The following is a 24,754-nucleotide window of genomic DNA, read 5'->3' as shown; positions in this document are numbered from 1 at the left end:
CCATGGGGCAGGGCCAGCCCCACGGGACCTGCTCCTGCCCTGCCGGCCATGTCGCCCATCCCAGGACGTCAGGCAGTGATCCACCAGGTGCTGAAACGTGATTTTTTTGTGACAGTGGTGAGGGTTGAGAGCTGTGTGTGTGAACAGTCCACTGTGTGCATAGAGGAAGGCTCATTTTTAGGTATAGTTAAATGAATCCACAAAAGCTCTGTCTTTAAAAGAGTAATGCTTTCTTTTTTATTTTAGTTTCTTACAGGCTTCAGAATGAGATTTCTCCTGCTTTGCTTCATCTACCTGAGTAACTCCCCCTCCAAGAAAGAAGCAAGCACTTTGGAAGCATCTGCAGTGCCAGGACATGTAACGCCCTGAAGGTAACTTCAGCTGCAGAAAAGAAGCAAGTGAAAATGGGACTTGTTGGTTATGACCACGTAAAGCTCTTGGGTACTGAGACAGCAGTGTGGGATGGGTGGTGGGAAGCGAGAGCTGAAGGAAGCAAGGAGGAAGGGATGCTTTTGAGCAATGAGGGCTTAAATCCTTGTGTGCAGAGGACAACAGTGTGGTGTCGCTGCCGGTGCTGTAGCAGGGTGGCCAGTGGACAGGGTGGTGAACCTGCACCTGCCCTGGCTGGGACACACCATGCTCTGCGCACTTGATTCGTCACGATTAAGCCTCTGGAGTGAGGGTGTGGAAAGCAGTGTCACTGTCGCTGTTCCTTGTGAAGAACTACAATTTGTGGTTCGTAAGGGGTCAGGCTTGGGAGGTTAACTGGGAACAAAACCGCTGTAACTACGTGCTAGTGAGAATACTGCAAATTGTGTCTGCCGGACAGCGTGCCTCGCTTTGGCGTTACGTTTCTCGGCACGGGTTGCTCTGTTTCGGCTCTGTGTAATGAGCAGATGCATAGAGCTGTGGCAGTTGGGATGGGCCAGGGCGCTGGGGCTGCCTTTGGAGGAGGAGAGCTTCCGGAGGCGCAGGCATCGATGCCCCGTGCCAGACTGGAGCGCAGGGCACCCCGCGCAGATTCGGGAACAAACGCCATCCTGTCGTTGCCGGCCTCGGGCGCAGAGCGTGCTTGGCGGCCCTGTGGGTTTATAAATGCGAGTGTAGTTTCCTTTAGCAGGACTCGCAGCGCTGTTCGCTTGCACTGCCTTCCCTGGAGAGCAGCTGAGTTTCGTGCTGCTGAACAGGAATGGCTTCCCTCTGGTAACGCACGAAAGCGAAATGGTAGTTACCACGTGCAGGTTCCTATACGCGACTCACATATTTTATTTTTTTTCCTTCCGATTTAAAAGAGGTCTCTGTTGAGAGAAAAACCCACTGCGCAGGCGGGGAGATCCGACCCCGAACCCGGCATTGCTGTCGCGCCTCTCCCCGGCGGCGCCGCAGCCGCCCCCGGGGCCGCCCCCGCGCCCAGGGCCGCCCCCGCGCCGCGCCGCGCCGCCTCCCCGCGCGGGGCCCCGCGGCGGCGGCAGGGGGCGGCCCCGGGCGGGGCGGGCGCGGGGGTGGCGCGGCCCGGCTAGGGGCAGCCGGGCGCCGGCGGGGAGCCCACAGCGAGGTGTCCGCTCGCTCGCCCCCGGCGGCGCCGCTGCGCAGCTCCCGCGGAGGGCCAGGGCGGCGCGGCGAGGCGAGGCTGGCCGGCCGCGGCGGCAGGGGCCGGGGCCGCCCGGGGCTGGCGGCGGGGGGGGGCGGGGGCCCGGCGCGGCGGGGCGCCGCCGGGGCCCGGCGCATGGCGGCGGCGGGGAGCATCACCACGCTGCCGGCGCTGCCCGACGACGGCGGCAGCGGCGCCTTCCCGCCCGGGCACTTCAAGGACCCCAAGCGGCTCTACTGCAAGAACGGCGGCTTCTTCCTACGCATCAACCCCGACGGCAGGGTGGACGGCGTCCGCGAGAAGAGCGATCCGCACAGTGAGTGCCCGCGCCCGTCCGGCGGCCTCCCGGGTCGCGGCGCCGGGGCCGCTGCTCGGCGGCCGCTGAGCCGGGCTGCGCGCTCCTGAGCCGCCGGCTGGAGACGCAGCGAGCCCGGACGTGCCGGGCGCCCTGATGCCCGGCCCGGCCGGGCTCCCCCCTCGGGAGCTCCGGGCGTCCGGCGCGGCTGGCGGCCGTGGAGTTGGGGGTGCCGAGCCGGTCGCAGATCTGCTGGGCCTTAATCTGGCAGCTCCTGGGAACGGTGCCCGGCGTTTGGGATCGTGCTGCTGCTCTCCGATGGTGCGGTCCCGTACTGTGTGGGACCTGATGGCAGCTTTAGACCGTGACAGGCTTCCTGAAGCTAAATAATCTTCATCTGGCACGGTGTGGGTTTGCTGACAGGTACTGGCACAGTGTTCCACCCCAGCTTAGTCCGTGCAGACTCCTGTTAGCATCTTGTCGCTCAGTTTGAGTGCTCCGGACCTGTTCAAACATACACAGATTTGCTTGGGTGCTTAAAGGTGCATGAGTTTGTTTGCACTCTGTCTTAAGCAGGTGTAATGGCACTTTATTCCTTTATATTGCTGCGATAAATATGCTAGTTAAACATAAAGGTGGAAAGATTTTTTTCCCCCAGGGTAGGTAAACTCTCCTCATGAATAAAGAGTGCAGAAGTATTCCTAGCAGAACAGGGGCATCAGTCTGTTCAAAGAGGCAGCACTTACAGCAAAGTGCTGTAAGAATGCCTTTTTGGCTTAAAACAACAGTTTTCTTCCTTGCATCTTTCTATTTTTAAAAAACTTTCCCCAGCTTTTCCCCAGAGGAGCTGCGAGGAGTTGCCGTGTAGCTCTCTGTCCTTGCGATTGTCTCTCCTGGTGGGAGAAGATTTGTTAGCGTTGAGCGTGTTTGTGCACCTTGATCAGGAGGTGGTCTAGCTGCAGGCTCCGATGCGAAGAGCAGCGAAATGTCTTAGCGCGATCCGCTTCCCACCCCCCCCCCCCCCCCCCCCGATCCCCTAGCGACTGATGGGGGGGAAGGCTGTAGATGAGAGGAGACTCAGGTCAGGGAGACAAAGAAGAGGAGAAGGAAGTGAGGAGAGGCGGTCAAAAAGGTGGCATGGGTTATGAGCCCTTTAATATCACTTTCCAGTTTGGGCATTTTTTTTTTGCCAAAATCATTTGCTTAGAATTCAAAAGAAAAAATGCAAGACTGTTCCCAAATTCCAGTATTGCCAGGCTAAGACTCAGTCTGAGGCTATTTTACTGTGCGGCTCTCAGGTAGAAGTGTTACACATATGCTGGGCTGTAAATACAAGTCAGAAAAGATACACAGGTAAAGTTAATGTGCTATATTAGACTGGCTGCTATCCTAGAAAAAGCTAGCAAGCTTCAGGCTTGGTCCTGTGTTCTTGCATTTCTCTGCTTCGCTGGTCCTGGTTTAAAGAGAAATGTGGTTGATGACATGTGGTTAGTAACAATATATTATTGCCAAAACAACATTTAAATAACAGTTATTGCACATGGACTCTTCAGATGTTGATGCCCCAAATAAGGCATTAATTTACCATATAGGTAAGCAGCCTGTTTTTAAAACCTGCCAGTCTGACTACAGGATCCAGTTTGTGCTGGAAACTGTACAGTAGTGCATTCAGCTTGCTTTAGGCTTCTGTGCTTGGGAAATGCAGGAATTCCTACAGGAAATAAGTCTCATTAGTTCATAAGATGTATCACCTCACCTCTAGAGGTAGCTATGAGAATATTTTGGAAGTGCCACACAAACAGAGATAATGTTGGCTCAAGGGGTAATACAGGATTGAAGCTGTGTCTCCAGATGTTGTCACTACTGTCAGGTTCCTTTCTCATGCAGCACTTGGCTTTTGTGGTGAAAAAAGCCAATAGCTGTGTGTGGTGTTTGGTGTTCACCCTTAAAATATGAACCATAGATGATCTTAACGATCACCTGGCCAGGCTGCAGCTGCCCTGAATATTATCCTTGGTCTTGCCCTGGAAGTCTTTGTTGTGCTTGATCTTAGCATTCCCCAGTTCTTCCCCTGCCCTGGCCTTTTTCGTTTTTCTTTCTTTTCTTTTCTTTTTTCTTTTCTTTTTTTCTTTTTTTTTTTTCTTTTTAGCTCACTGCCAGGGAAATGCTAGCTTTACATTCCTGAGTCTTTCTAATGCGGGGTTTCTTTTCCTGTTAAGCCTTATCTATACTAGAAATTTTAACAGTCTCTTCAGGCTGCTTCCTTGGTAGTGAATTATGGTTGAAAATCTTATTAGTGTCGGTACTGCCTTGCTCTTTCCATGCCATTCCCTTTTAAGTTTCTCTGCTCGTTATAGCTTTTTTTTTGTTGTCATTTCTTCCGAGCCCTCCACTTTCTCTCTGTGCTTTTTTTCTCTCTTCTCTGCCTCTTCAGTGTTTGTGATCACTACTATTCTTTTCCCTGTCCCTTTCTTTAATAGTCTTTCTCTCTGAAACCCCTTTATTTTCCTGTCCTTTTGCCATTGAATGAATGGTGGGAACAGGTAAAAGAAATTCTGCATTATGAACTACGGGTATGGCTTCTGCCCTCTACTGAAGAAAGTCAAATGCCAGGGAATGGTTTGGATCCCCCTGGACTTTCCCCCTTCTGCTCAGCCTGCAGAAAATCCCTTTGCTTCCAAAGAGTGGTTGATAAGCAAGGGACAGAGGCTCTGTTGCCGTGGTGCCTGCGGACTCAGACGAGTGCCCTGCTTGCACAGCAAGAGCACCCTGGTAAGCTGCTCTCTTGTCTCCTGGCCCAGTTCAGCAGGGGCAGTTGCAAGGTTCAGTTTCAGTCCCCTCCCTCCTCCTTTCTTTGCTATCAGGCTGCTCTTTCTTTTTTTCTTTTTCTTTTTTTTTTTTTTTTTCCCTGGAAGAACTCAATTCTGAGAAGGGCAGAAATCAGTGTTTGAAGCATCAGTGAGGCGAGCAGCTCCGGCACTGCATGGTTCACATCCTCAGCATCTTTGTGTAAACACGTCACTCAGTACAAGCCTGCGCGATGCTGAGCAGTGACCTGGTGAGCACAGCTCTGTGAAACCCTGTGGTATGTATGCCTGGCAGGTTACGTTGGCGTGACACATGGCTGGGAAAGGCCAGATCTCGGACAACAGAAAAAAAATTTCCTAAGAAAAATGTCAGTGAAGAAAGTATACACTGCAGTTAACTCATAGAGCCTTTCTTTGATTAAATAATAGAGCTTTTATAAGATGGTTTTGAGCAAAATGTAATGGCTGTGGAGAATTTGGGTTAGAAGCCTAATTAAAGGACAATTAGGAGAGATTCTTGTGGAGACTGCTATTTTTATGATTTAATTGTATAAAATAGCATTTGATTAGCACATCCTCATTTTTCTTCTAAAGGAAGTTCTTATTTTAGAAAGTGAATGTTTCAGAGCAAAATCTAATACTGTAAACATGTTTTTGATAGCCCTGTCCCTTTTTGCTGCCTTCTGCCTCTAAAACTAAGGATGGGTTGTCCCAAACACATACTCCATTGCATGGGTTGGCATGGATTTTGGCTGTTTTAGTCACCCAGTTCACTTTTGGTTTATTCATAATTTGATCATCAGTGAAATGCAAGTTTATGTTCTATGTGCTGGATGATTGGAATCATATGATTCACTTAGCTAAAAAGTGGGACAATACACGTTACATGGTTGATACTGCCTCATCTGATTTGCGTTGTACAATAACTTCAGTAACGTCCCCCTTTGGATGCACTCCAGGGATTTGCTGACAGGTGGGGGGATTCATTGAAGAGATACTTCTCAGGCAAGCAAGAAATAAAAGGTGCTTTTTAAGGCTTATGTTATTTAAAACAGAAAAAACAAATTTTAATTTTGGAGGGGAGGGAGGGGAAAGGGTGGTCAACCACTTCTGATTCATCTTGTGGAAGAAGTACAAAGGATCCACTCTTTCTGTAAAGATTTACAGAAACTGTCCAGAGGTCTCTGCCTCAAAAGAGATTACAAAGCCAGTGAAGAGGAAAAACAAAGGGAATGGAAAGGGAACACTTATCCATACATTTTAGAAAATGTATAATAGCACAGCTGTTTTCCTTCATGGTTTCCTTTACTGAGGAGTAGTCTGCATGAGTATATTTATAATTTCCCAAGCTGCTTCATTTCTTGCCAACTATAAAACAGAACGTCCAAGGAATCCTGAGCCATTCTTGTCTGCTCATTAATGAGGTGACAAGACTCCAGCTTGTCACTCGGAAAGGATTCAGCAGAATGAGCTTTACGAACCATACACATCCCTGAAATACCTTCTTTCTGTTCGGTAATTTACTGCTATTCCACAAACAGTCTTGAAAAGACCTAAAATAGGGTAATACTGGTCCAGGAAGTTTTTGCTTGGGAAAGTTCCTTGCATAAGTAGTCATTAATGTTACAATTTCTACCCATATCATACATAACAATTAAATGTTTCATTTGTAAATGATTTGAAAAGGATATATTGAAGTGTATGCAGCCTTCTACAGCTACCAGCTTAATCAAGGAGAAGATAAAAATCTGATTGGTATATATGCAACTAACCAGTCCTCAAAAATGAAAATTTGAGCGAATGTCAGTAAGTGTTCTAGTATGATGGTTCAGTATCCAGCAGTCAGTGTTAAAGAGGTGAAGTTTCAGTGTCCCATAGATGTGGCTGAGACTGTTAGAGCATCCCATTCCAAATAGATATGTACTGCTGGAGTGCTAGGTGAGAATTGACTTTTTTTTTTTTTTTTTTTTTCAAAAATCTTGCCTAAATGATCAAATACAATGCTTGTACCAAAGTCCTTCTGAAAACCAATTCATTCTACATTACTTTTGGTTCAGAGACCTTAACTGTTTTGCCAAATGCTAATGCTTTGCTACATAGACAACACAGAAATCACTCCTGGATCTCAGGTGTAGCTGGTTTTAAAGAGGGAGGTAGCAGAGATCCCCCAGGAAGAAAAATGAGAGTATGTTTCCTTTGCATCTTTGGCTTATTCTGTCATGGAAATACTGTAATAATATTTGCTGTATGGCCCTGAAGGTAAATTAGATGAGGAACAGACTACCGATGTTGGCTAGGCAGTACTGAAGCAAGTTCAAGGCAGGGTGTTTTCTCATCTGGAGTCATGTTTGTTAATCTTCTCTTACCTACATTATAGTGAGTCCTACTGATGGCGAGGCATGTGCTTGACTAGCAGGTGTGCTCTGGAGATGGGAGTGAGGCAAATCTGAGACGTCGCTGGCAGGCAGTGAATTGTCCTCTCTCTCCTACCAGTTTGCTGTATGATTTGCCGCTCTTTGAAGAGCGTGGAAGGTTCCCAAGGTACTGTGAGCTGCAGGTACGCTAGAGGGCAGGATTTAGCCCTTAAATGTGTCTATAGCTTTAGAAATCAGGACTGTTTTGTAGGTAGTTACATGTTTTTCTTTACAGAAAAAATACTCCCAATGTCAGCTTAGCTGTTAAATAGTGATAGAAGAGTAAGATAAATACAGCTACTATGTAATTGTTTGACAGCATAGCCTCCAATTATGGAGATAGTCACCAAAATAAAACTTTTTCAAAAGCGATCTTTATGACCCTATACCAGAAGAAGATTGTGCAGCTACACAAGTATGAAATTTAGTAAAGTCCAATTGAAGGCACTAGCCATTTTCATCTTGAGAAAATGGAGCTGCGTATTTCTGAACTGCTCATCAACAAAATGCATTAGCAGCTACCTGATTGCTTTATGCTTGACTAATAAATGTTAAAAATTTCTGCATATGGCTCTAAGAGAAAGTTTATCTTGTTGTGGAAATTTTTAAAAAGCAATTTATGGAAGGTGAACTATGTCAGTAAGTTTTTCTTTTATGTATAATTTCTTCAGACACACCAGATAAAGAGCATAAATTGAAGTTAAAATCTGCAGGATTGTATTTCTCTCTCTCTCTCTCTCTCTCTCTCTCTCTCTCTCTCTTTCCTTCTTCCCCTCTTCCTCCCCCTCTCCTCCCTTTCTCTCTTTTTGCTTTCTTTCATTTTTTTTAATGCATGTTTGGTGTAGGTTACTAAAGATTTTCAAAGGTCTGCAGGTTCATCTTTCATTCTTCGACAAAAGACAGAGATGTGCCAAATGCACAGGCACATGAACAAGGAAGAACAGACGCAGCACTGGCTTGGGCAGTAGAATTATCAGTCACAAGGTAAAAAAGCTGCTGAAATTAAAGCCCAGAAAAATGCCGCCTTCTCATGTTCAGTTCCCGCAGAATTCATACACTCATCAGGTTTTCTAAAAGCCGGGACCTATATGCTCTCCACTGAAGTTTTTGGTTAGAGTTCTGTTTATTTACCCTTTAATTAATCAGCCTCTCTGTCTGATTTTTAAATCATAATCCTTTCACTTAGATTTTGTTTCTGTAAGCCACTCCCAACTCTCCCCTCCCTGTGGGAGTTGTTAATATCTTGAGGAATAACATGCTTAAATCTATGCAGGGCAATTTTACTTTTGTTTTAATTATCAGTGTTACATTTCCTTGTTCATAATATAGCAAGCATATTTTAAAAGTAATTATCTGTTGATTTTTCCATACTAGTCATTACTGTGCTGCAGTGAAGCATATAACAGGACAGTTTCCTTGAAAAATTTCCTCTAAGCTTTTTTTTTTTTTTTTTTTTTTTCCTTTTTATTCCCCAGAGAAAAATAATTTCCTATATTTCCTCATTTGCTCATTTGCACAAGTGGTTTGTCACTTGTATCCAGATGCTCTTCTCCAAGAAAAACAAAAATTTAGCTAAGCTAATGTAGTAAATATAGAAATGCTTGGATTTAAGCCTGGGGATTCTTGTCAATTCTTAGCAAGAAACTGCCTACCTTCAGGTGGTGCAAGTCATAATTAAGATAAAAAATATTTTGGATTCACATTTTGGATGTTTTTGGCTGACAATGATGCGTCTAAATAATTTTCTCAAATTTACAGTGTTTGAACCGCTAAATTTTAAATGATTGCTTACTGATGCTTAGCGGCTAAATATTATCAAATTTTTTTTTCTGTGATGAAATACATCATGACTTGTCCATGAGGAAGAATTAAATTTGTATTTTGATTACTATAGTTTTCAGTATTTTCCTAGAGAGTGTTATTCTCAGATCACTGGCCGTCTGTTGTTTCAAAATATTTGAGATGCTTGGTTATACCAATAAACTGATTTCTAACTTTAGACACAGTGGACCTTTTCGATTTTCAGTGGCATCACACTTAATTATCTAGTAAAAAAACAGAATGGACTATATAATAAAACCTTTATAGAATTCATTTTTGAAGTAAAGATTGTACGGAGAAGGCTCAAGTTATTGTTTAGTTAGGTGAATTTCATGAATTAAATATCTAGAGCAAATGATAATTGAAATGTTAATGGCATGACTTTTGAAACCTGAGATTCTGCAATGAGGTTGCATTTCGATTCTGTCTGAGACTGAGTAGCTGTTACTTTTATCGGAATCTGTTTAAGACTGTGCATTTCAAAATAAGAAAAAAAACACTTCTGTCATTTTCAATCATTTTTGTGTATTTTGTGACGATATGTGGGCATGTGAGAGTTCCTGACTGCTTCTTCTGCCTCTTCCTGATTTCTCAGTAAGAACATTTAAAGTATGACTGTCTGAAGCGCTGATGGCATTTCAGAGTTAGTATCTAATTTATGTTTTTTCTTGTTTGTTCAGGATAGGTTCAGATTTTGACTAAAGCCTGATACGTTTGTCTGAGAATATAAATGAGATGATGTCTACAAAGTTGGGTGGAGGTCCTCTTACACAAGCTGTCATGGTACGCTTTTGGTTGAGCAATCCTGTATGAAATTACCACTCCTGTTTGACTTTTAGAGCTTGAAACCACCTTTCTTGAGTGGTTTAAATGAGAAAGATATTAAGGGTTTTAGGAAGGGGAAAGTAGGAACTAGGCTCCACAGTCATTTGCAGTAACAATATGAGGAAATAATGTCCTTGTATTGTGGCATTCGTTAATTTGTCGCTCATCTTGTGGTGAGACTTCAGGAGATCTCATAAAACTGTAGTCTCCAGGATTTCAGTTGGAATGTGAAGGTCTTAAAACCCTGCCGCTTGTGGCTATGAAACGGTGTGGTGCTGTGTCTTGGAGGAACAAGGATATCAGCTGCCATGCAGCTTGAAACGTTTGCATTCTGGCTCTGCTCTTAAGCTGAGCCAGCTAGGTGCCCGTGCTGCCCATGATGCTCAGTGCCTTGTGTCTGTCATTGTGGAAATCTTCTCATGCTGGTGTGTTTTATTAGCAGTTCTGTTGTCATCCCGCATGTAGCGTGGCTCTGGGGTTATTTTTGCTGATGAAAGGTGTTCTTATCATGCCACATGTATTGGCAAAATATGTGAGACTCTGGAAATAGGGATCGTAGCGTCTCTGTTGTCTCACTTGCTACATCTCTTTCTGGGAAATTTCTGGAGCAGCTCTTGGGACTGCTACCGTTTTTTGGCTGGCAGGCTGCCTTCTGGACACTGGGAACGAGTACTCAAGTCTCTTAGTTCTGCCCAAATTTCCCTTTTATCGTTCGTGTTTTTTCCTCCTCAGTGCTATATTTTAGCATCACCTGTTCTGCTGTCAAGGCTGGCTGACCAAGGGTTCAGACCTTGGAGATACTTCAGCTGATTTAACAAGTCTCCACTACCAGACAGGAGGCTTCCCACCCCCATGAGCCATGCTGTACCTGGCACCACCTCCTAGCACTGAGTTCAGGAAAGGCCAGATAGTTTGGTTTGCTAAACTGACAGGAAAATATTTGTTCTCTCCTCCTTCCCCCGTCTTATTTTCCAGTTGATTTAATGAGTTGAATCAGCTCACCAAGATGCTAAGAGAAGTGCTAGAGGTGGTGCGAGGGAGGTGGTAGGAGTGTGCAGCCAGGAGCATGGGGTGGCAGGAGGGGAACTGCCCCTTCCCAGTGGCCTCTAGGGCTTCAGTGGTCGCAGCCCATCTTGTGGTGCTCTGTCCAAAGCATCTTGTCCACTTGCAGTGAGAACTAATACAGTCCTAGAGCTGTCAAGACTACTAATGACTCTGGATTTTTTGGAAGTAGACAGTCACATCTGTAGAGTAGTTCACATCTGTAGAGTAGTTTTTGTGCAGTAGTCCTCTAGCTGCTGTTGGTACCTATGACAACAGAGATGGATACAAAAATGAAAACATTTTTTTCTATGGAGAAGCAGCCAGTGAGTGTGATGTGGAGGATGCTTTGGGAGAGGCTCATCCTTGTAAGTTGGTTAGGGCAGCCTGCTGCATGGACTTCTTGGGCTGAGCAGATCCTGGGAAACAGCAGATGGATTCAGTTCATTGGGTTTCTCTGACTATAATGGAGCAACTGGGATTTATAGCTAAACACACATCTGGCCTCACTTCTGGGTACATAAATATGAAAGGTTCCATTCATGGCCTAATGGTTACAGGTTCACTGTGAATGACTTACAGACAGTAATGTAGTTCATTCAAGAAAGCCCATGATGCTTGTGTCCTTGGAAATGCAGGAATTCCTGAAAAGCTGAAGATATCTACAAAACATGATGCCAGTTTTAATTTATTGTGGTCCCAAACATCCCTTTCGTTTTCTGCTTCGAGAAGCAGTGTCTTCCAGAGCATTTAAATATTTAATTTTTGTTTCAGTTGAAGTAGTTGGGAGGTGTTACTTCATGGTATTGGAGAGTGGAGCTCAGTGTATCAAAAAGGCTGAATTTTAGTGATCAAGCCATAATAACACAGATCAGATGTATGTGTGATATATTACGTGCCTTGCCAAGGAGAAAACCCTACTGTTAGAAGGGGAGAGGAGCTCTCTGGCTTGTGTGGTTTGAAATGGCATAAAGCAACTTTGGGAGCACGCTCATGCAGTGAAGTCTGGAACAGTGTAGTGGTAACTTCAACTAGATTTAAACCACCACAGCAAGTACATGCAGAGTAGTAATAGTCTGGCCAAAGCAGCAGAGCACTAAGCAGGTCTTTTCTTAAAAACAGATTTTTGCAGACTGCAAAGTGTCTCTTTGGCGGGCAGGAAAATGCTCATGTCCTTGCTCAGTACAGCATGAAGGTATTCAGGATAAGGATGGTGTAGTGGAGTTTATTTCAGAGGTGGTGGAAGGCAGGGAAGTGGTTATGGCTTGATCAATTTGTCTCTGCAGTTTTATGGAGCCAGATTCTTGGCTCACCTCACAGGCTGGGTCCCATGGTGTGTTTTGTCTGCCTCCTCAAAGTGATCCTAAGGGACCATAAATGTGGGGAGTGTTATCTAAATATTTAAAGGAAAACCAGAATGTGCACTGTGTGATTGATTTTTTGGTGTTAGGGGATCTCCTTTCTTACAAACATGATCTCTCACACACAAACAAGGCTGTGTTCTAAGTAGAGGCTTTCTCACTGTCCTTCCAGGTCAGCAGTGATTGACAGCGGTTATCCTTCCTTTGCCTGATTATGTGCAGCTTGCGCTATTCCCCTGCGATGCCTTATTTACATGTCAGCATAGGGTGGATACACAGCTTGATGGAAGGGAAAAAATAGATGGAGGATGAAGTAAGTCTCCAGGCTTAATATCTTTGCAGTGTCCTTGTGGTGAACTAAGTGAACAGGCACTGGGGAAATTCATTTTCATGTGTCTGTGTTTTGTTTGATTTTGTTTTTTTCTTTATAACTGACTTTCTGTAAATATCCATTAAAGACTCAGTGATTCACTTTGATAAGTCATCTTTTCTTCAATGTTGAAGACTGGGGAAATGCAAAGCTGAGATAATCACTGTCTCTTAATCTTTTGGCTATGCTATGAAGCAACCGACTCTAAGCAGCTGTCTAATTCACAGGAACTCCTTATCAGCTTGTTATTTCTCCCACCGGGGTCTGCGATGCCGTCTGCCTGGCCCGCATGCCTCAGGCAGTTCCTATTTACGCTCTGTTTCAGAGTTGCTTGAGATCCCATTTGGAGATTCTTCTTGGCATTTCTAAAAGCCACCTTTTCCTTTCCGTGTGCAACACTAGGGCTTGTGTCTGTGGGTTGGCAACCTCTTAGCACCGCTATGGCAGTCTTTTCCTTTCACCTCATCCGAGTCTGCTACTCACTGGTCTGACACCAGGTCTAGCCCTAAAATTCTGTGCACAGCTGAACAGTTGTGGGAGGCTACAGATGTGGAAAAGGAGCACTTCAAAAAATCTTTAAAAGATGATATATGTTTTTCCCTTTTCTGTCTTCTGAAGTGACATCCTGCAGCTTATCTCAGTTTGACCCTGTTTTGGCTCTGTTTATTTTACTGTAAATAAGTGCCAGTCTGGATTACAAAGAGTTGAGTGAATGCACACTAAATATAAAGGACTAAGAAAATTCTGCAAGTTCCATATGTGCCTTCTGGTGTCAGTGACCCTGTTGTGCTGGCTAAACAGTTACAGCAGGCTTGTTTCGAAGCCAAAAAACTACAAGTAGTTTCAGCTCATACACTCATGGTGGTGAGGCCTCGCATGGAGTATTTGAATGTATATGATAAATGTTCTGATAGCAAATAACTTCCTGTATGAAGTTTTAGTGTATTCTAAAATGAGGAGAATTTTATTAGCACACTTTATTTATATATAAATTCTGATTCCTTCTCCGTAACATCTCAGGTTTGGCCTGTCTATACTGTATTTCGACATCCTTCTGTTGCTTCCCATTCTGTATTGCATCAAACAAGCTGCTGAATTTCATTTTGGAGAGCTTCACAGCTGATGCCCAAAACAGTTTATTTTTCTATTTCAGTACAAATTTGCTGGCAAATCTGTGGTGCTTGTTTCCATTGCCATAGGGCTACATTTTCTAATAGTGTTTTGCTTTCTCCCATGATTTGGGAGGAGGTATCTGAAAATACTCGTAATTTTCCATGTTAGTCTTTCACATTTCTCCTGAAGTTTCCCTTCGCAATGATGCTGACAAAATAACTCAAGAGCTGTTAATTCCCCAATGTGCTAGCACTAACCACTGTCGTCATAGCCTGTACCACCTTGTTCCTTGTGTTCCCCAGTCTGTGCCTTGTTTTGTGTTTAATTTATGAAGGAAAGAAATACTTTTTCAATTAAGTGGTGCAACATTTGTAATCATGTGTGGTCCTGCTCACTTGCTCGTCTTTTTTGGTCTTTTTTTTCTTTTTTTTTCTTTTTATCGCTGTATATAAAGATCGTAGACTTCATGGCCAAATGCACAGGCATATTTTCTGTACACAGAGCTTGAGTTTTATGGTGAGAATGTGCATATGTGTTAAGGTTGTATAGGAAAAGTTATCTAAAACATATGGAGTAAGGAGAATGCCCCAAAGAGACAGTAAGGCTCCTTTTCTTGATATTAAACACTATCTTTAAGTTTGAACTTGTTTCAACTTTTTATTAGCATAATGTTACATTTTAGTAACTCTTCGGAGAAAATGTTTTAATAATTATGAATGTCTTGTCCCTGCCTTCCAAGTTATTCTGCAATTTACTTTTGTAAGTACTAAATGAAGTGAAAGCAGTTTAAAGAAACATGGCGGATTACTTTACTCATCTTTTCTTAAGACTAGTGCTTCAGGAAAAGTCCTGAAAAGCATGTATGCACATGGATTTTTGATAATGAAACCTTCAAACATTGTTCTAAATCAAATATTTGGGGTAAATCTGTCAGAGGCTAGACTTTACTATGGGTACCCAGTAATGAATACATTTCTTCAGTAAAACTAGCTCATTTTTCTGCTCGATTTTGCCCTCTTGGCTTTTAAATGATGCAGTCAATGCATTTGCAATGACAAGAAGTCTGTTACTCATTTGCATTATAATAATACTGGGGACTGCAAACAGCATAGCAGTTAAGCATTTAGGAGTGTTTTATTAAATATTTTACTTGCAGTGTCTGGCACTTGAAATTCTTATGTAATGTCAAGCAATCAGTTTGCTTGACTCAACAGTATGTAATACTTGTAAGCAGGGAAGGAAATAGCTGAACTTCTCTAGTGCCTTTAACTTTTAAAGCACGCGATGAGGTTTGATCAACTCCTTTCTGCGAGCCGTGTGAAATAGGGGAAGGTAGCCGTGTCTATAACACATGCTCAGGTGCGAGGGCGTGTAAGCTCAAGACTGTTTTCAGAAATGTTGCATGTTATGTTGTTCTCTAATTGTCCTTCTGTCCTTTATCATCCTTCCCCTATTAAATTTATAGGGAGTAGTTGAAGATGCTGTGTGTTTCTTAGTCAGCGCTCCCTGAGGAGGAGTCCCTATGTGATAGGCATGTATTAGGCAGAGTCAAATATTTGTAGGAGTTGGAGATAAGTGTAAATGAGAACAGATGAAAAACCTGAACAGGGAAATAATTTTCCTTGTAGTTAGTATTTGTAGTACTTGGATTAAAACTCATTAAAAAAATCTGTGACTGCCAGTGTTGTGTATATATACCAGTTCAGCAGGTTGCTGCTTAAGCAATTGGCAAGTTATTCGTTTAAAGGCTTGGATTTACTCTTAAGTGTAACAGGAACTTTTCAAAGTGTTTATATTTTGAAGTGTGTATTTTTGTTGTGGTTGTTTACATTTCAAGGACTTCAGATCTGTCCACAAGTAGTTTTATGCCTCTGGCTGGCAAAAAGGAAAAAGATGCACTTAGAGTGTTGTCAGGCAAAAGTAAAGAAATGTGCCTTTGTGCTGGAGTGTGACTCAGTGTTTCTCCATGTGGCACCTCATTTGCTTGTTGTTGTTGTTGTTGCACTTCTGTAGTTTTTGCGTAATGAAAAGCCCACCTCTTCTGCTGAGGCTTGTTTGCTGGGTTACGTATGTGCGTGTTTCTCCGTTCTTCCCCACACAGATGTGCTCCGGGTCTCAGAGCAGCTTGTGCTTTGGAGCCGTGGCCGACGTTACAGTTCACTGATGAGCCTGTGAAAGAGGGCAAGGAACGGTGTTTGCATTTGCAGTCTGAAGACTGGAGGTGCCTCTTATGTGGGTGCAATTTCATCAGTTAGTGGAAGGCATCAATATGCTTAATATGTCAGTGAGAAAGAAGCATCAGAATGTGTTTCAGCCTAGATGTACGAGGAATAGCGCCACAGATACCTCTGCGACCGAGGGAGAAGTTGCAGCTTCAGGCTGGGGGTTCGGACCTGACCATAGGGCAGTGTTGCCTGGCCCTGGAAATGCTATTGGGATGGCCAGACTGGGGTATTAATGTGTGTGTGTGTGTGTGTGCGTGCGCATGCCTGGGAGGCACCCTGGGCCCGGGAGGCTTCCTTAGGTTAGGTGTGGAGCAGGCACGCCTGGCTGTGCGGCTCCTGCCCCTGGTCACCTGGCGGGGAGCACAAGTTGCCCCCGCACAAAAAGGCTGGGAGCTGTGCCGAAGCAGGAATTCAGTGGCAGTAGCTGAATGTCGGCTTTTCTCCCTTTCTTGTCAGCTTCCCTGCATTTCTGATGCTTGCTCCCTGCAGAGGTAATCGGCGGCTGTGTTGTTCTTATCTGCAGGCAGGGACAGGGCAGGAGGGGACGCGTGGCGGGGCACAGGCGCAGGAGCTGCGCCGCAGTGCGCATCGCCTGGGGGCCTCGCAGAAGGGTTTTCCTTACTGGGCCTCTGCAAGTATGTTGGAGATGGGCCCTGAGCCTTTGGCACGGATTTAGCTTTTCCATAGGAGAGCCTGTAGTAATGCTAGTCATTGATCCAGAGACGTGCAGCCTGGGTTTTTTTCAAGGGGTACATAAACTCTCCGTTCGCGCAGACTGAGGTTTTTTGCTAGATGTTTTGCTAATGACCTCGTTAGTTCAAATAAAGTAGCCATATTGAAATGGTTTGGGCTTCCTCCTCTCTTTCCCATGCCCATAAACTGCTCTGTTTGTTGCTGTGTCTCAGTACAATCTGTGTTTTCTGTTGAGAAGTTCCCAAACTCCGAGTGCTCCCAGGGAGCATTAGCTCCCTGCTAATGGTTTGGGGCTGAGATTCCCCTTGGTAAATTGTGCTGGTATTTCACATCACATTCTTTTAGGCAGTTACTAGTGAGGGTACAGTCATGAACTGGGCTTCTCTCTGCTGCCAGCTTGAGAAGAAGCATTTACTGAGCAAAGCGGTGATGAAGACCTGTTCCTGCAGACTGTACGCAGTGCAGTGATGCTGAAGCCTAGCCTGTGGCTTGGGGTGCTCAGAATGGTGTTTGGGACGTTGCAGGGAAGGGTGGCAATGTGGACATCCAGGCTACGTGATGCACCCTGGGGACAGCATTCAGTTGTGGTAGAAACTCTGCTGAGCATGAAACCAGCCTCTGTTGTGCGTGTGTGGGTTGTGTGTGTGTGTGTGCGTGCACGCTGTGTCCTACAGCAGGAACAGAGGTGGCCATAGGAAATGTTGGTGAACCCTTGTGAGGTGTGCTTTAGCTCCTGGGTATGATGGTAGGGAAAATGCGATGGCAGGGTTTCCACTGTGAAGTGATGGAGACCTTTGAACAGGAGGTTGGACTAGATGAGATCCCTTCCAACCTGAATTTTCATATGATTATTGAGACCTTGGATATATATTTATGGGTTTAGCCTGCACCAAAGTGTCTGTAGTGATGCTGCAGTTATGTAGATTATAGTGAAACTGTAGCTCAGACTTTAAGCATACCTTCATTTACTGTGTAAGCGTATCCAAAGCCAGAAACTCATGGCTGGCTTTAGTTTTTATTTTATTTTATTTTATTTTATTTTATTTTATTTTATTTTATTTTATTTTATTTTATTTTATTTTATGGTCCAGTAGATACCTCCCATTTCTTTCTGGAGAAGTAAGAAAACAGAGATTTTATAAATCCACTTAGCTAATCACATACATGCCTCAAATTCCAGCTACTTAAGGTGCAGAGGCTTCCCTTAGGCTCCAGTACAGCACTCCCACGTACTGCATACCTGGTCTTGCCCCTTCATTTGCTGTTTGTACTTTGTCTGTGCCTTTTTTTTTCCTAATTTGTTTCTGTCTTCTTTTTCCACTGTGACCTTTGCTTTCCCCTCTTCCTCTGCGATACCGTGCTGTTTCCTGCTCTCGCGCCTCTTAGCCAACACAGCTGCTGTGAGTACGATGATAGCAGGTGGCTTTGCACATAGGAATCACCCCAGGCAAAGTGCTTCGATGCAGGAGGCTGGCGGCACCGCTCTTGCTCTTCAGCGGCAGCTGCCAGCGGGCGCCTGACTGGGACTGTATGAGAGGGGTAGTACTAGCTCAGCACTGAGCAACTTCCAACATGTGCAGCGCTCTTTTTTTTTCAAAAATATTCAGTTGCTAGACTTTGCCAAGATCTTCTAAGCACACCAACTTTGAAGGAGGTTTTGGCTGAAACCTTTATGATGCAGAGCAATGAAATCATTTGGGATCATTTAAGTTAGTGAAGTATTATTTGGTCGCTGCCATTACAAAACCTTTGTTGGGTTGGAAGAACTGTAAAAGGTTTCTGACTTTTAGAGTTTTCATTGTACGTGTAACTTTTCAGTTCTAGTGCTCAGAGCAGTAAGAGTTTTTAGAAAATGTGCATTTTCTGTGTTATCCAAACTTCCACATATCTTTTCCCTTTGGGTTGTGCCACTTGTCCATAAAATTATTTTTTCCACTGGGTATGCAAAACTTTGAATTGGAAGTGCTTTTTTGGAGCACTTTAAGAAAGCATAGGGAAGATCCGCTTTATAACAGAAATCCAGTCGAAACCTTGCCAACCATAATGCTACTGAATACCACTTTTCAGTTAATGTGAGAACTTGCACTGGTTTCTGTGGAAGTTCAGGTTAGGCTGGGCCTCCTCCAGTTCTTCAGCCAAAACATCTGCAAATATGTATGCTCAACACAGCCTGTGTAGTTTGGAGAAAAAAGTTCATCTCTATGCTCTTGTAAATTATACTTCTGGAATAATTCTATTATAGTCAAAATTATCACAGGATCTAATCATCCTTTATTTTAGCTCTGCTATGGTTAACCTACCTATTGGCATGGTACTGTGAAAAAACATTAAAAAAGTAATTCCTTTGACAATCTTAAGTTCTCTGTTTGACCATTGTGTTTAAAAGCAGAGTTCGCTGTGGATCCTTATGGATGAGCTCAAGCTCAGCGAGCTCTCGGCTTGGCTGCTAATAAGATGCAGCAGAACTACCATGCTCTGGAAACATGGTGCACCGCCCTCAGAGCAGCTGGAGAAAGGGTTTGGATGCGATCCCCTCGTGGAAAGCATTCTACAGTTCAAGAAGATGACAAACAGATTGTGATTTTTGTATGGGAACCCTCTTATAAAACTTGAAAGAAACTCAGCATGATAACAGAATGACTTAAAAAAAATTCTGTAGACTCATAAATCAGTAGTTACTAATTCATGCATTTGCATGTTTTTCCTATGCTGCACACTCCATTTTTATACACAACCCAGGGGATGGCAGTGAAACACCCTGAACACATTAACCTAATCTGTGCCGAAGACAGAGCCGCAGCCGCAAGTGGGCTGTGGTGAGTGCAGCACCGCGAAGGAGGGAGCGAAGGCACCGCCGCGGCCTGCCTGCGGCCGTTTGTTTCTGGGATGCAAACGAGTCGCCTTTGCTGACATCTCTGAAAATCCGACGTGCTGGCAGGCAGATGTCTGAAGCGCAGGAAGCAGCCCTCGTGTTGGAATCGCTGCAGCCTGCTCTGTATTCCTGCAGACCCTCGGGTCTGCGGGCGGGCACTTGTGTACGTGCCGCCCGCGGGAGCGATGCAAGAACCGCTGAGGAGGAGGATTGTTTTTTAACTGTGAGGGCAAGCTGGCAGTAAAAATTATGCAGCACACTTCAGACTGAGATGGGCGGGCACAAAGCGGATTTCTAGTATTACCCTTATTTTTTAGTATGATCCAAACTTGCCCTGTCTTTTCTGCCTTTTCTTTTCTTTTTTTTCTTTCTTTCTTTCTTTTTTTTTTTTTTCCTTCCTTTCAGGTCTCCTTTCCATTCCTGCTCTGTTTCACTGCTTTGCTGCACCTCTCGGGTGGGCTGGACTCCCTCCCGCTCGTGCTCCTGCGTCAGCAGGACCTCTGTCGTTCTCCTCGCAGTCAGCGGGGCCACCGCTTTGAGCGGGAGCCAACTGAAGAGTTGCTCCTTGCGGAGGAGCTGGTGGCACGGCCAGTGCTGTTTCACCTCTGTGTTCATTACAGCTGGGGAAAACGGGGGTCCAAGGAACGTGAAGGGGTCTCCTGATGCCACGGCACAGGCGAGCAAGGAGAAGTTTGTTTGTTGTGGCCTGTCATTGTATTACATTTTTCCCCCCTGAAATTGGAATGTTTTCCTGGCATCGGAAAATTATAAATGTCTCCTCTTCTAAGGCTATACATATTAACTGATTGTTTTAACTTTGGTGGGAGAACTTGGTCTCTCTGTAGCTTGCTCCTTGTCCCCCTTATGATGGCAAGTTCTTCTTTGTGCTTTATTTGTGCAGCTTGTCCTGTGGTGGCTTCTGCACTTAGTGTGTTTTCTCTAGGCAAAATCTTCATTGCAGAATTGTGGACTGAGCTGTTGCATCCATAAATTTATATTTTGATAAATGATTTATTTATTCAGCTAACAGTTTTGTGGTTGTATTGCACACAGGAACAAGGAAAATGCTCAAGAGAGAATTTTATTTAGGATGCTTTTATAACCCTGTTTTACAGTATCAGAATTTTGCAGCAGTAAAAGGCTTTAAATCCCTTTCTTGGAAACGAAGCCCATCTTCTCTGGGCACCTCTGCAAAGACCTGCCTTTCATACCTCCAATTCATTAATTTGCTGTTTCACAGCAGTCTACGCTACTTTTTTGGGTTACAAATTTCTGAATTGATTTACTTAAATTTTATCAAGAGAGGAAAGTTTCTCCTGCAGTGGCAAACGCAACTTTAGGGTGTGGAGTCATGTCTCAAGTTTATGTGGTGCCTATTCTGAAATGTTATATCCCACCAGTGTCCCTGGCAGAAGTGGCCCCATGAAGCAGCAGTCGCCCATGCAGGATGGAAACTCTTCTACGAGAGTTAACAGCTAATGCTTTCTTTTTCATAATAGTGAAGATAAGCAGTAATGGCCTAAGCAGAATGTGAGGTACGTGACAAGAATTAGATTATTAGGTATTTAACCACAGAATTTACTTTCTTTGGCTTTGGCAGTTGTGAGTAGCTTGACAATTTTATAGAGCTGCTGAAGATAGGCATTACTCTGTAAATCTGGTATCTGTTATCTCTGCCAAGGTTGCGGGTGCTGAACAAGATTTTTGTGGACCTGGTTTTGTGGTTAAAGCCTGCTGAAGATAAACATTATGAATAGATTTAAATGATGGCCGGTGTCCGGACCATCATTAATGCCATTCGTGACCTAACGGCAGCAGGAAATCAGAAGAGTCAGCATCAGGTGTTAGGTTCCTCTTATGATATATTGTACTAAGTTGTATTGAGCTGAAATTGTTGCTTCTGGTGGTGATTGTATGTTAAAAATGTGTTTGATTAGCAAGGTTGTATTATATGTTGGCCTCTCCAGATCAACCTGACACTACAGAGAGCAGTTATCTTGCATTAATAGATCCATAAAGGAATGCTGAAGCCCGGAAAAGTTAAAATACTGTTTTGTCTCTTTTTTTCATGTATTTTACAAGTTGGAGAGGAAAATCTAGTGAAACTGATTTTGCTTTGGAAGTTTTCAGTACTGCTCTGAGAAAAGGAGAAAAAATGTTTTTTAAAAAGTAGAATCATAGAATCACAGAATGGGTAAGGCTGGAAGGGACCTCTGGAGATCATCTAGTCCAGCCTCTCTGCTCGAGCAGGGTCACCTAGAGCATGTTAGACAGGGTTGCATCCAGGCGGGCCTTGAAGATCTCCAGAGAAGGAGACTCCACCACCTCTCTGGGCAACCTGGTCCAGGGCTCCGTCACTCTCACAGGGAAGAAATTCCCCCTCACGGTCAGGCAGAACTTCTGTGCTTCAATTTCTGCCCATTGCCTCTTGTCCTGTCACGCAGAACGACTGAAAAGAGTTTGTCCCCGTCCCCCTGACACTCTCCCTTCAGGTACTTGTACACATTGATAAGATCCCTCCCAAAGCAACACTTTTCACTAGCATCCCTAGACAATGCAAATATTTTCATAGGCCTTACAAGCTTTTTATAGAAGTTTGTATTTACAGAAACTGAACTCTTGGCCCAATATGAAGTTTTAGGCTTCAGCATGCTTTCTGTCAAGAGAAAGTCACGAAGCATAATACGTCTGTGCTGCAGTAACTGATACTGCTTTTCAGATATTTCATACAGTTGCATTTTGTTAAGTGTGCAGTGAAAGCTCTATGCTCGGGCACATCTCAAGTGCATGCCCACGGCACTTCTCCGCGGCCTTCCTGTCCCAGAAGGGAAGGAGTTGTACCAGAGGTTTTGGAAGTCTGATTTTGGCCTAATAACTAGCTTCAGGGAGAGCTGTATTCTGGGAGGAAATTAAAGATTTAACCTACGTGTTTATGATTAAAGGGGTTTCTGTAATCTTTGGGAATCATGGATTATTTGTGAATTACGAGAATTGATTCATTTATTCGTTGTGCAAACTGGCAATAGGTACATAATTCAGAAGAATTCATTTAGTTTTCTTTAGAGTGCAGTATGTGCATTAATGCGGCTTCATTTTTAAGTATAAGTTAGTGGATTTACTAAAAGCTCTGGCTGATGTCTGTACCTAATGAGCAAAAATGAGATGAAATAATTTTAATGCTTAAAAAAGGCTTTGCAGCAATTATCCTAGAGATTTCATGTTCTCAGTATTCTCTCTATGGGGTTTTCTTCAGTCCTGTCTTTAAAAAAGCAGAAATAAACCAAGAAAGTTTTCATTTGAATTGCAAAAAACTTGCCCCCCAAACAAATAAAAAGCCAAATAAGCAATAACCTCTCTCTGAATTCTGTGAGTTCCTTCCACTACAAAATATATAGTCACCTAAAACTTCTATTTTGGTAAGTTAAAAGGCCGAGCCTTTTTTTTTATTTTTTTTTATTTTATTTTTTTAATAATAATTCCTCTTTAAATAGAAAAACTAATATACTTCATTAAGGGAAGTAGGTGACTAAAGCTTGTAATTGAGATGATGGATACCAGTGCTGCCCATTAGACTTTCCCCACTAAGTTTTGGTACCAGTGTAGCTGTGCAGAACTGGGTATGTGCGGCTATATGGGTGAAGTAGTGATTACTGTTTCTTATGAACCCTTCAAAGAAAGAAATCAAAAAGTAGAAAGTCGTGCAGGTCCATGGTTTAGTACTTGGAGTGAACAGAGTGCATCTGTCAGTTCCTCTCTCAGTTCCTCTAGGCGGGTGTTCAGCATTGTGAGATTTCTGCATAGTGTCATGGGTATTTTCAAATAGAAAATTTTCTTTACTAATTCCCAAAATAATCTCTGGGATGTAAACAGGAGAATGAATAAATTCCAGGCCAGTTGGTTTTTGGAAACATTGATAGTCTCAACACCAGATGAGTCATATCCTTCATTCTGACACCTGTTGGACACACAACCAGTACCAGCTTGCGACATCCTGGTTGTTCCTTCTTTAGCTGCTGTTAGCCTTTGGAAGAGTGTTGTCTTTATACCCTGAGAAGGTGAGAAGCAAAACACTATTTCTCATTTTGGATGCCTGCATTGAAGTGATGACCTTGCTTCCTGTTAAGGAAGGATAATGACTCTTAAGATCCCTGTTTAGCAGAACTGCAAAGGAAAGCAGAGCAGTGCGCAGAAAAAACAGTGCTTACCTGGACTTGCTTCTAATTTTTATTCTTTAAATAAAAGGAGCTGGAAATCCAGGTTTCTCTGGAAATAATGGTCATCTAGAGTGGAATGGAAAGCTATGAATTAAGGGAAATTGAATATCTTGTGTTCTGCTGTGTATCAAAATGGTTGGGCTTGTTTTTAGCAGAAATCAGATTGAGTTGTATTGACCAGGCCAGCTACGCTGACGGGACAGAGCTGCAGGGAACTGGTGTATTCTTTCCATGAATGCTGGGGGGGAAGAATCACTCGTGAAGCTGCAAGTAGTCTGAAGTGCCCATTTTACCTGATGTATGGGCCTTTAAGATGTTTTTATATAGTTAAATTTTCAGAGGCAGATGGTCTAAAAATGGTTGAAACAAACTAGAATTTCCTGTGAGATTTAGGACACTATGTGAATTGCTTCTCGTTCTTGTTCTCCAGAAAAATGAAGTCCCAACATGTTGTTTAGATTTTATTAGAGCCTCAAGTATCTAAGTCATGTAGAAGATACTTGCTTGGTGGACTTTCCTATGGTTTTGGTATTGTTTCTTGTATTGCAGTATTCCCAGTCCTACCTAGCAAGTGGTTGAAAAATCTGAACTTTGAAGTATATTGTCACAGATATTCACTTTAAAGCTAGGCTGAAATGCCATGTACATGCAACTTCCTGGTTCAGGTGTTTTAACCACTTAAAGCCTCAACTTAATGCAAACCATCAGGGAAGAAAAAAAAGAGGAAAAAAGCAAACAACTCTTTCAGGTTTAGGTGGAAGTCAGTTTGGGCTTATCTTTATAGATTGAAACAAGCCACAGGCAGAAATGAAAACTTCTGTTTTGATCTAAGCTAGTGGATTTGATTTGTAGTTACAAAAATGAATTCAGACTTTGTTAAAATGCGGAATTCCTATGTACTAAATTCACCAACCTACAAGCTATGTGGTGTGACCTTGCAGACTTGCAATAAATATGACAGTTCAATTGTTTTAAAACAATTGATTCAAATACACCCGATGTTTGTGTTCCTAATCTGTGTAATTCTATTTCTCATGTCTTTGCTGTCTTCATCTACTTTCTTCGGGTCTTTCGATTTCTTTATTCTAGCCACTTGTTGGAAGTGTAACGTG

At 43.6% G+C, this 24,754-nt stretch overlaps 1 protein-coding gene across 2 annotated transcripts in view; it reads left to right on the top strand.

Annotated features, from left to right (window-relative positions):
* Positions 1-1,710: 1,710 nt before the first annotated feature.
* Positions 1,711-24,754, top strand: part of FGF2 (fibroblast growth factor 2) — a 36,069-nt gene continuing 13,025 nt past the window's right edge. For both annotated transcript variants that reach the window (XM_062574017.1, XM_062574018.1), the window contains exon 1: positions 1,711-1,907. In XM_062574017.1, the coding sequence (XP_062430001.1) occupies positions 1,727-1,907 (181 nt within the window). In that variant the 5' untranslated portion in view covers positions 1,711-1,726. The remainder of the gene's footprint in view (positions 1,908-24,754) is intronic.

This window comes from Rhea pennata, chromosome 4 (assembly GCF_028389875.1).
Source record: "Rhea pennata isolate bPtePen1 chromosome 4, bPtePen1.pri, whole genome shotgun sequence".
Classification (NCBI taxonomy): Eukaryota; Metazoa; Chordata; class Aves; order Rheiformes; family Rheidae; genus Rhea; species Rhea pennata.
This window is presented reverse-complemented; position numbering and strand designations above follow the sequence as displayed.